The sequence below is a fragment of the Ixodes scapularis genome, unplaced genomic scaffold (assembly GCF_016920785.2).
Source record: "Ixodes scapularis isolate PalLabHiFi unplaced genomic scaffold, ASM1692078v2 ptg000236l_1___fragment_1__unscaffolded, whole genome shotgun sequence".
Lineage (NCBI taxonomy): Eukaryota > Metazoa > Arthropoda > Arachnida > Ixodida > Ixodidae > Ixodes > Ixodes scapularis.
Genome location: NW_024609944.1, coordinates 193,027 through 205,479, shown reverse-complemented (window position 1 = coordinate 205,479; position 12,453 = coordinate 193,027). Strand labels below are relative to the sequence as shown.

At 40.8% G+C, this 12,453-nt stretch overlaps 1 protein-coding gene across 1 annotated transcript in view; it reads right to left on the bottom strand.

The window, feature by feature from the left end:
* LOC121833977 (neuronal acetylcholine receptor subunit alpha-7-like) overlaps window positions 1-11,980 on the bottom strand; it is a 153,249-nt gene extending 141,269 nt beyond the window's left edge. The window contains exon 1 of the mRNA XM_042287708.1: window positions 11,798-11,980. Within this exon, the coding sequence (XP_042143642.1) occupies window positions 11,798-11,980 (183 nt within the window). The remainder of the gene's footprint in view (window positions 1-11,797) is intronic.
* Window positions 11,981-12,453: the final 473 nt, after the last annotated feature.

Below are 12,453 nucleotides of genomic sequence, written 5' to 3'. Positions count from 1 at the left end.
AATGTATTCAAGTTTTACGAAATGCTTCTAGTGCAGAGGGAAGTATTCACAAACGTAAACACCATGTTCTAAAAAACGATATATTTTTTTAAATATAATTTCGACCTCAAAAAGTTCTTTCTAACTTTATTAAAATGCGTCCGAGGTTAACAAAAGCTGGTACTTCCGATCCCAAGACACGATATTTGAACGCTGTTCAAGTAGCAAGCACACGTAGTGTGAAATCGCTATGCTCGTGGTCAAGTTGGCCCCGTTCCTGAAGCTGGTATCCGACTTCAGGCACGAGGCTAATCAATGGAGGGACGAATATCACCAAACTTTAACACTGTCAAAAATACAACATGCACACAGTTCGCTGCAAATCTATACGCGTTGCTGTGATGAACATTGGAGGCGCGAATGGGAGACAGAACACGGAACAAGAGACTTGCTGCTTGTGAGAGACACACGCAGGAGAAGGTGGTTCTACTTTCTCTTTTTTCTTTTTATTATCAGCTGCTGCACAGAGCGAAATTATAACACGCGTATTACATAATATTTAAGTAGAAAATTAAGCTACAAGGTATTTAGAAAAAGCGAGAAAGTCCGTTTCCTAGTCTCTCAAATGACAACGATTTTTACTTGCACGTTTCCTGCCCTGTATGGAAAGGTGGCTTCTTCTCATAAAGACCCTTTATGCGGCAGAGCTTTTCTCTCAGGCCAGAGGAACCGACTGATGGTTGGCGGTTTCATTTCCATTCGTGCAGGACAAAAAAAGGGTCCCATTTCAAAAACTTTTTATTAGAATATACAGGGTGTCACAAGAAAACATTTACACGTTTTTTTACCGTAAAAATAAACTAGGCATCGCCTAACGGTCATCGCCTAACGGCCCAAAGGTAGCGCTAGAGGTCACAACCAGATCTTAAAGTTTCAGCCCGATACGATGCCTTATTTAAAAGTTATGCTCGATTTTCTAAAAATTTCAATGTGAAAATGGCGGCCGACAGAGTTTTCGAATGCATGGGGCTCTATGGCACCAGAACCTGAAAGCGGGCAAAAAGGGGCTCCATTTTCCCTTTAAACTTTTCAGAAAATCTCTTGTAACTTTTGATTAAGTTATCGAATCGGGCTGAAACTTTGGCATCTGATTGTGACTTCTAGAGCTGTCTTCGGACGAAGAATGAGCGTTCGGCGACGCCTATCTTAGTTTTGCGGTAAAAAAAAAAAAGCTGCAATTTTTTTTGTGACACTGTATATATGCTGGGCAAATCCTTCACTAGGAAGAATATTTTAAGCCGTTTTTCCGTCATATGTTTGTTTTTAGTGTTTTACTTCTAAAGGACCAAATGCGAATTTTGTAGTCTGGGTGACCATCACAGTATGCGTTTTTGGGAGCTTCTCCGGGCTCAAATACCTTCCTCAAAAGAAAGATGCTTTTTGCATGGCGTTCTAAATTACTTTTGTCTCGCAAGATGTTTATAACAAAAAAACTCGCGTTATTCATTTTTTATAAAAACTTCAAAACTTGTCTTCTTTGACGATAATTTACCAGGTTTGGATGAAGGTAACGTTTGTAGCTTTCAATAATATGACATAAATTATACATCAACTGCAACCTTGAATAAATACCTATTCAACAAGCGCACTGTTATATTATTCTGTAAAAGTTAAATTACTAAAAAAAAACACTGAATTCAAGAGGAAACCGCAAAAATACAAATTTCATCAAGTTTCGCAGAAAATCGATTTGCAAATTTTTTTTCCTATGAAGAACCTTTGGTATGGTCAGAAAAATCCAATAAAAGACGTAATATGTGGTTTGGATACACAAATCAGTACAATAAGAAATACGTTATTTTTTCAGTTCTATTTTACGATGCTAAGTTGTGTCATAAATACTGTAAACGACTTATTTTTCGCGGGCTCTATATTTCGCGATTTAGTTCAAAGCCAAAAGTTTTGTATAATTCGTGGGTTCTAAAAGTTGCGACGAGGTGGAATCTCAATATAAATTCTAATGGTTTTACATTTTACCGGAATTGTTCGCGAGACCTAGTTTTCGCAAATTGTACGCGATTCGCGATATTCGCGAAACTTAGGCCAGCGCGAAAATTAATTTGTTTACAGTATGTGTTTTTCCAGATTGTTAATTATTTGTTGGCCCTTACTTATGTGTTGCCTGGCTTTAACTTAATAAAAATTAAGCTTGTTATGCATAATATATGAAGGTGTACATAAACGTATTCGGCCTGTTTATTTAAAAAATAAAGCAATGGCAAGTACAAAAACATTCCCCTAGATTGAATAAGTAACAGCTTATAAATATTACCTCATGAAAGTGCTATCCGGGATACTGTGGCACTAGAGACAAAAACACACTACGTTATTACACATGCACCGAGAGGCCTAACACAAAAGTTCGTGTTTCGAGCTGGCGCCTCGCCAAGCAGATTAGGCCTAATCAGAAGCTGGGCTCGTTTAGCTCCTTAATCTTCATTTCTTCTTCTTCTTAAAAAAAAAAAACGAAAAAACTTGCATTAACTATGTGGGAATACAGTGTTCTCCAAACAACACTGTCATGAGATGGTCCGGTTTGGTCACTTTTCGTGTTATTTCTGGATTATACCGGTCCAACTACGTCGTGTCGTTTTGATTTCCGACCACAACCTAGCATGGTGAAAACATTCCAGCTGCTTCAGTGATCAACTTAGCTTTGAGTAACCGGCAATATATTCATAATTGGGTAACGGACTGTAGGCGTTAAGTTTGAAGTGCACTGCACATACAATTACATGATATCTAATGACAACAAGGACGTTCATTGTGACCATAAAACGACGTTAAATGATGTTAAATGCTCACTATTCAGGCTTAGCAAATCGTTTTAGCATAACATTTAAAGACCATCCAAAATCCGAGTTTTGGACCACGAGTCGCGTACCGAATGATTTATCGATACAACTAAAAACCTTCTTTTTGTTTGTGTCGCAGCAGTGGGCTAGTTTTGTTGCATCACATTTCGTAGGAATAATTCAAGGCTTCATGACCGACTATCTGGACCAAGTCATCAGTATGTCGCGTTGTTTCAAGTTCTGTGGATCGGCGGTAGTTCAAAGAGGCTTGATGCTTCAGTGGTCACCACACGCCGCGACACGCACCTGGCACTCCCCAAAAGCCGTCACAACACATATGGCCCACTACCTCCATGCCAAGAAAAATAAACGTAATGCTGTAAGTCTTCTCAAAAACATTTGGTCATGACACTTATTGACGAAATCTCAAAGCAAGAACCGGTTTCTCAATGCTATAGTAAATAACTAGCTACGCATCGGAAGAAATGCTGTAATCCGCATTAACGACGCTTTCCGGTTGTATTAAAAGTTCTCGTGAACTTGCATTGCCATATATTTTATGTACTTGTCCGTAATTCCCCATGGCCTATGCAAGCTTTTTCTTTTTATTTAGATCAAAAACAAACACGAATATCAGTAGGCTTACACAACCCTACCTTCCTACAAGGCTTAAAGGGCGTGGAAACGCGAGAGTTGGAAAAGGCTAATATTTCGTGCTAGGGCAGTCGATCGACACATCGAAAATATTTTGTTTCCACCAGGGACTCCGTCATTCTGCATAAAGCTTTTTAAGGGAAGTATCTTTTAGCTCCTTATTCTGATAATATGATCGAGAAAATTCATTTAATTGTTTTTATAATTCTTAAAGTTCAATAAAGTTGATATTTGTAGGAAAACGAATATTATAAACACAACATTCCATCCACGGATCAGCTATACTTTGCTTAATTGTATGTTAATTTGAAACCAACGAATACTATGTCGAGGTGCCAATCATTAATTATTTATTAAGGAAAAAACGACGATGACCAAGCTTCGATTCTTGAAATAGAACTTGAAACATTTCTTTTTTTTTTTTAATGTAGGGATCTATGTTTACAACCATATATCACATATGATATAAATTTTAGGATTTTGACCGGTGGTTATCAAGCATGAGGGTGTCGGGTTCCCCTTGGGCACTTGACAAAGTGATGGGGATTCCATGTCAGTGGGTGAAGGAGACGGGGAGAGAGTATAAAATAAAACATCTAATTACATATTGAGGTATTTAGCGCACAAGGTAGAGAGAAGGACAGGACAGAAATGAGCGCTACTCACAACTACATTTACTGATAAGAAGGGAAGAGAAAGGAGGACAGAAAAGAGTAGCGCTCTTTTCTGTCCTGTCCTCTCTACCTTGTGCGCTAAATACCTCAATATGTTAGACTACCCACTAGCCCAAATGTCAACTTAACTAATTACAGTGTGAAAAAGGACATAATTTACACTTACAGAGAGGAAAAGTAAGGAGAATCAAGTAAAACAATGAATGAATAGATATGGTAAGGCTGTACCCTTTCTAAAAGGAGGCAGTACCCTTTATAAAGAATGAATCGCAAATTGCCCTACAATTGTGTTGCGATGTGAAACGGCCTTGGTTTAGCGCTAATAACCTACAGGCTTTTCTTCTTGAGCTGTGGCTCCAGGTCTCTCCTTTCCTCTTCATCCCATTGACTCCAGTCCCTTCTCTCCACCCCATTGACTTGTTGACAATTTGACTTTCCAGGTCGGCTTGGCCTTTGTCCACAGAGTATGGGGAATGTCGGGTAGCGGCTAAACTAAATTGATGTGCAGGTCACGTGACGTCAAATTTTCCGCTAAATTTAGCGGAGAAACCACCGAATTCGTGTATAGGTAACGTGACACAAAGTCATGCGACATAATTTTCCTAAGTAAATTTAGCTGGGAAACTGAATTTGTGTTCAGGTCACGTGGTCATGTCACGTGACGTCGATTTTTTTCGCTAAATTTAGCGGGGAAGCTACTAATTTTGTGCATAGGTCGCGTAACATGAAGCCAAGTGTTGTCCTTTTCGAGGCTAAATTGAGCGGAGAAATTCGCCGTTACGCTTTGTGAGGCTTCACTTCACCTCAAAATATCTCCAATAAAGACTGCACGTTAAAAGCAACTCTTCTTTTTCAGGAAACGAAGAGAGTAAGGGGGGGGGGGGGGGGAGTTGAGAGTCCTGGCGAGGGCTTCGCAGACCCCAAAAGTACAACCCCCCCCCCCCCCCCCCCCGGCCCTGCGGTTCCGCGGCGCCCCGTTTGCGAACCACTGATTTAAACCATACTGAGGGTTCTTCACGCGAAGAAAGCAAATTTATTAAAAGTGCCTTTTTAAGAAAAAAGGATGCTGAAATAGGACGTTTTTTTTAGAGTTCTCTCTTACATTCAATGGCGATTCTTGCCAAATATCTTTATTTGACGATAGCGGTATTGTGCATGTTGAATATGTATTTGTTTAAGCTTTCATTTTATATACATATATTTTAGGTCATACAATTGAATGTTATGAAACTTATCATCATCCACATCTGATAAATCATCGTCAATGAAGTGAGGTTTTGAATTTCTTAACAAACAAAAAAACGCAACAAAATATTTTATGAGTGTCTTGCACTTTCAATGAAGTTTAAAAATCGGCTTAAAGCATAAATATATATATCCGTTGTTTGGAAGGCATATAAGCCTGGCGAAGCTCCTCAAGTATGCGTCCTAGTAACGAATTTGCACGGCTACATATACTTATTTTTTTTTTTAAGTTTCTGAGACATGAGCCGTTTTTTTTTCTGCATGATATGGATAGGGTTTGGAGTTTTTTAATTTAAACCAATAAAAACCGATAAAAGTACGCCGAATTGATTTTCGGACATTCGGTTTTAACCTACAAAGGTCTGTTTCTTTGTAGCTTCGGCGTTTTCGGTTTAAACCGATAAAAACCGCTAAAGGTACGTCAAATTCATTTTCTGAAATTCGGTGTCAACCGAAAAAGGCCCCTTTGACCTTCCAGTCGTACCGCAGAGCCGTGGCGAAAAAGCGGAATGGCAGTGTCAATCGAAACATTTCCGAATGTATGGGATACACGGATGCCATCACGACGTTATGGTTTAATGTGCACATAAGAGATCGGAACGTTAAGTCCGAAATTCCCCATGACTTCGCCATCTATGGGCCTGTTTTCAAACTCGTTGCAAGGGAGGCTAACTTGGTGCAAGCTCTGCAGCCAGAGTCTAGTGAGTACACGAAAAATGTTGTGCTTCAAAACGTCGCACCGTGTCTTTTTTGGCGGTCAGATTTGGTTGCTTGGCCGATTTCGGCTCAGGCAGCGCTTTCCTCAGCCTGTGAGTGCCCAGTGTTGTTCTAAAAGCTCAGGGTCATATTAAGAGCAAAGAAAGAGTGCGGATCAACAAGAACTTGGGAAGTACATGTGTGTTTGCTATATTATGATCACTTAATCCTGATGTACAGAAGGTTAAGTTCCATGTTTTTTGGGGCATAGGTTTCATATCTGGCTTGTCCGTACTTCTGTGTGCTTTTCTTGTTTCTTTTACAGTTGCCACATTTGCCAAAAGTGTCCATTTCTTTTTCAATGTATCTGTGCCGTTATTTTTTGAGTGATCACAAATATCAGAGCTACAAGCATCAACGGATCCGGTGTCCGTTGGTGTTTATTTCATATTCGCCGAAAGAAGGCGGTAAACGTTTGTGGGCATAAATATACACCGAAAAAAAACGAGAAATGAATTCTACGAAAACACCGAAAAAAGTACACCGAATTAAAAAAAAAATAAAAACCGAAAACGCGGAACTTTAGCTACCGAATAGAATTCGCCCTGGTATAGTTACACTGAAAGCTTGAAAAACGCGGGTTAAATTCGTAAACGCTAGTAATTTACTTAACTAACTAACTTTTTTTTGTCATCCTTGACGTGGCTGTCGCTGTCAGTTTGTTCCCGGAAATAGGTTTTGTTTTTCTCAGAAACTATTTTTCAGGGTTTTTAAAAGCCTTCGTTAAAACACCCGGCGTAATCATAAAACATTTCCCCGGGGGTAGCCCTATTTGAGCGTTCCGAAACGCATCTTACGTAATAAACATTGCGAAAACTCGTTAACGCCGAAATATCGCGATATTGACAGTTCTCATCTGGCCTAACCAGTCAGTTCATTTGTTTTGTTTACTTCTGTATATTTGTTCGATGGAACGCTACAACAACCAAGGGCATGTTCATTGCGTTGAGACGCTCGCCGCGAGTTCTTTGCAGTGATTCTCTGATAATCCACGAGGTAGCAATTAGGTCGCTGGAAGTCGCTGCTAATCAGTCGAGTGGAAGCATGTCGTGCTCCGCCGCATCGATCAAATTGACTGGAACCCAGGGGAGAGCCGCGTTGCTTAGAGCATGGCGATGCACGCGTTCAAGCTAAGTCTACCAACGTCGAGCGATGCCGCATTACGAAAGGGCTGGCGTTTCGTAACAGGTCGGGATGAATTTACGGTGATATGAAGATAAAACGTCTGGCGGAGTCGAAACATGAACATGTTAGAGCAGAAGCTGTTTTTGAAATGCTCGCCTCTGCTTTTAATGGACTCCCGGGGTGGAATAAGCGCCCGCTCTGTCCTGGAAAATTAACCTGAATATAAAAAAAGGTCTTAATTGTCTTAGCATCAATTTAGTTTGCTTGTTTAGACATGGCTCTCAACAATTATTTGTGCTGCATCTGATTAAATTATCTGCGTAGAGGGAGATGTAGTCCCGTTGTTGGCTACTGTAATTTACCTCTTCTTTTAAGACACCCTTTGGAAGGAATGTTTTCTTTTTAGTAACATTTTTAGGGCGCAGCTATTAGGCGCGCGTTTCCGGCGTAAGCGCCTTCGCCGTTGCCGTCGGCGTAACCGCTCGTTGCATTATGGGACCTCTTCCATAATGACGTCACACGTGACGTCACGTGTGACCTCACGAGGGTCACGAGTGACGTCACCTTCCTGACGTCACACGGCGTCTAAATTTGGCGGAAAAATTTTCCGCGCAATTTAGCAGAGAACTTTTCTCGCTAAATTTAGCTGAAAATGTTCCCACTAGATTTACCCGGGAAATTTTTCCGCCACAATTAGCGGAAATTTTTTTAGCCAAACTTAGTGGGAAAAATCAGCGCCAAATTTAGCAAGAACATTTACCTTTAAATTTAGCAGGAAAATTTTCCCGCTAAATGTCGCGGAAATATTGCCCACTAAAATTGGCGGAAACATTTTCTTTTTAAATTGGGGGGGGGGGGGGGGGAGGGGGGGGGGGAGGGGGGATTTTTTTGCTAAGTATGGCGGGAAAAGATCCCCGGTCGATTTTTTTAACATATTTAGCAGAAACATTTTCCCGCCAAACTAAGCGGGCAATTTGTTTTTACTAAATTTAGCGGGGAAAGTTTTTCTGACACATTTAGCGGGGAGAACTTATCTGGAAATCGTCCCAGAATTTCCCCCTGAATTCCCCCCGTACCCTTTCCTCCTCCTCCTCAAGAGCAGTGCTCTAATTCGACATTACAGAGAATCGTAAACGTCTTTCATTTTTTTAAGTTTTATTAGCCGTTGAACCCTGATTTGTTGCACGACCTGTAAGTATAAGTCATATAATATGTCTATCTTAAAATAAGTAACTCAAGGGTAGAACAAAGCTATTGGAAAAAATATATGAATGTAATTTTGAAGGATATTGTCATTTGATGCCGACGACTATGGTCATGAAACGTCTTCATATGTGTTGAATTTACGCACGCAAAAATTGCTCTCACCAAATCATTTGACCTCGAACAACGCTGGAGAAAGTGTTTATACATTATTGCTGCTAGCCTTTTCATGTCTTGTAGCTATAGAAAAATTTAAAAAAAAACATTATCTCCGTCAGCTACTCTTGACATTTCACGCCACGATATATCGTTATATTTAAGTAGGGTGGTGATTTGGGCCAGTTCATCTTGTCGTGATATTTGTTTTCGGTTCATAAACAACATTCTGTAAACACACAAATACATACCTGACGCTTGTTATTTTTTGGTTAACAAACTTTCAGCAAAACGCAACCATTTCTTGATGGATGTGGTATAAGGTATGGATTATGGTAGAAAATATGGTGTTGTGCATCTTTCAAACTATTGAATATAATAAATACACATTGTACACTTTTGTGAACTTGTTGATATTGAGCGCTTGCACGTGTGTATGACAGAAACGCATTTCATAGAGTCCAGAGCCAGTTTCATCTCCTGGATCGCTTTTTGGCGCCGAGTTCTTTTTTCTTTTTAATTCGCTACATTTGCGCTATATTCATATATTAGTTCACAGAGGCAAACATTGGGAAAGAGGGTGCAAACCGATAGGTGATATAACCAGTGCTTGACGTATCATAACCTAGGATAGCAGTAACGCAGCATGTAATAAATAAAGATCTGCCACGTAAATAGAAAATAAAACAAAGAGGGAGATTCCATCTTAAGCTCTTCACTTCCCCTTGATTACTCGGTTTATTTGTTGCCAAATAAACAAGGAAAATCTAATTCACACCGATGACTTAAAAATAAGTTTTTATCTTAACGTGATACTCCAGCCTGGATTACACGTCAATCGTCTCTTCCGCTATAATCTTCGATCAAATTGCAACCAGTTTGGCGCTTGTAGAATGCGTTTTAATACACAAACAATGTATTTCATTAGAAACAATTTAGAGTAGTAAAAAAAGTTGTCTAAAGTGTAAATATTAAGGTATTGCGCAAAATAGTCTAATGTATGAAGTATTTTTTTGTTTTTTTTTAGTTTTTGCAAGTGAATTGTACTCAAGACAATGCACACTCGCGGCTGTTTTTAACGAATTTAGATTGCTAGCTAAACTTTGTTGAACATTCATCGTCACGCGCAACTCAGGCCATAAGTGCAACAAAACAGCTTTGCGAAAGTGTCGACTTGAACGACCACTCGATCAGCAAACGCACAACCCAGAGCTATACCTTTGCGAGACTGTCTTAGAAAACTATAAGCGAAAAATATGAAGCACTGGGAAGTTCTTAGCAAACTTCAGACAGTTTCGCAGCACAGCCGCAAGCGATCACAGGAGACGTGCAGGATCGGGACTCCTTTTACAAAGACCGTGAGCTCCGGCCGAGGGCCGAATACAAAGCCTCTCACGAGGAGGCAGCGTATTCGCGACTCCAGCAAAACGGACGCCGCCAAGCGGGAAAACCGGGAACCAGCCGGTCCAGGTCGCTCCGCGCTTCTCCGCGTCTCCGGTGGCTTTCGCGGACACGTGTTGTCGGCGCGGTGGCGAACATTATAATTCAACAAAGGTCAGAAAATTTCTTAAGTTTGCCTGAGTGTTCATCAGTGTGGTGAAGCCTCAGATAGATTGCTTCTTTCCATCACGTGTTTGAAAGCCCGTTTACTCCACAACACATGGTCGCGTGCTTTCGATTTCTTGGATGGGGAGGAATCACGGAAAAATGTTTTGATTTCTTGTCTGTCTTGAATCACATTCAAAGTGACGACTACTTAGTAACTGATAAGTGGTTTCTTTATAAGGATGTAGAACAGTGGACTATAGACGACAGACGAGGTGTTTCACTGGAGGGAACACCAATGTTGCAGTCAAGTGAATGGGAAGGTTCGATACCTGCTTTTCTTGAGTTTGGTTGTGCTCGATTAGCTTCAAGTTTGAGCCACCCACGCCGGCCGATGCGTTGGCTATTCGTTTTGGCTGCTTTTCGCCGAAAAAGCCTCTGGACCACACTGAAGGAGTGGGACCAATTTCGCAATTACTTGATTCAGGAAAACCTGCTCGCTGCCAATGATTAATGAGGTAAATTATCTGTTTTCAAAAGGTGGGGGACGCGTCTCGCAAAGTTAGAAGCTTCCACGGCATTAGGATCTATCGCGCCTCCAATATTTACATTATACCCTCGTCGAAGCCAGCAGCAATATACGTCAACATTGCTCAGGTTGATCGGCCACAAAAAATACTCCTTTTATCCGTTCACGATTCGAAGTCAAGTTCAATGCAGAGAGGTTCTGAGTGAATCTCCGATGAAGACTCTCTTCGATTTGTCCACATTCGTCTCCGTGCTACCGGCTAGAACCATTTGGCTAAGTTTAAGCATAGTAATATACTTTTATTCAGCAGGTCACCTGATAGCTAGTCAACTAAGTTCATATTTCAGCCCGAAGAATATACTAATATCGCTTTAGTGGAACATAATACGTAATATAATACATAACTCGCTGGTCAAAATGACTTCTCGATTGCTACTAAAACCTGAATTTAAATACGAGTATCAGCTGCTTAGTGAAGCGCCAGCGGGTTAACATGCTCCTTGGCTCAAGAAGCGCTTGCTTAATTTTCGTAATTTTCCTGCAGCCTGTGTTGTTGACCGAGCAGACGACTTGAGCTGTTTCTTAAACGCGGATACGCACAAAAACTCGATTTCTTCGACAGATAAGTCGCATGGTCGAGGCATGCGAGTTAGCTAAAAATTACTCTCGGTGGAACAATTCTGTGGCCATTGCCGCTTTCCTTAGATGATCAAAATCAATTAGAGCCTATTACCGTTTCTCCGGAGCCCATAGTTTCGGTTTTGAACGAAGTCTCCGGAACGAAAGTTTGACATGAAAAGAACAAAAAAAAAAAAAAAACACCGGCAAAACAAAACTATGCTCGGCACGTTTATGCGCACCGGCTACATATAACCGTCTCAGTTCAAATGCCTATAAAATTGGGCATTGAACAAAAGAAAATTTGTTAAACTGAATGCGCCACCCGTTCAGGCGGCCCGGCCGAGCCGACGCGACCTGGACCCAGCCGCCATGTTTGTTTGGTGGTGGCGCCCCCTATAGGTCGCTGGAGTCGCGAATATATTCGTCGCAACCAGCAGGTTGGTTGTTCCACTTACTACGTCGATAATCTGCTGCAAGGTGAGACCGAAGCTGAGGATGAGCGGCTCGGACTCGTTGAAGACGGGGCGCTCGAGCGTGTTGTAGTTGGCCAGAAGATCGCCGAGGAGCCGGCGTTCGTGGGCACCTTGCTCCGTATCTATAAAACAAGAGAGAACAAACAGAGGGTCATACATATACATATCCAGAGTATGATGCAGATCAGCAAATTATAATCTAAACTGTAAAAAAAAGACGGGGTTTGAGTTTTTTTAGTGTTTCTATTTTATTTCCCCTTTGTCCAACAATCGTTATGGGGGAGTGGCTGACCCGTCGCACAATTTTTCAGTTATACTTGGTTCGACAAACGGGCGAGATGCTATCAGGGGAAATATATGGTGTCACTTCGTTTTTGCATTTATTACCTAAAACACGCTACGATAGGAGATCTCCACTTGTTTTCGTTAATTCTGGTATACCATTACTGTTTCTTATATATATCAATGATTTGCCATATTCCATTTCCTTTTTGCATTAGTTTATTCGCTGATTACTGTCTTATTTACGGAGAAGTTCCTAACACTTTGGATACTCAGAATTTACACGAAGATATTAACGCATTCTCTAACTTGTGTGATTAGTAAGGGATAAAACTTAACACGACTAAATGCAAAGC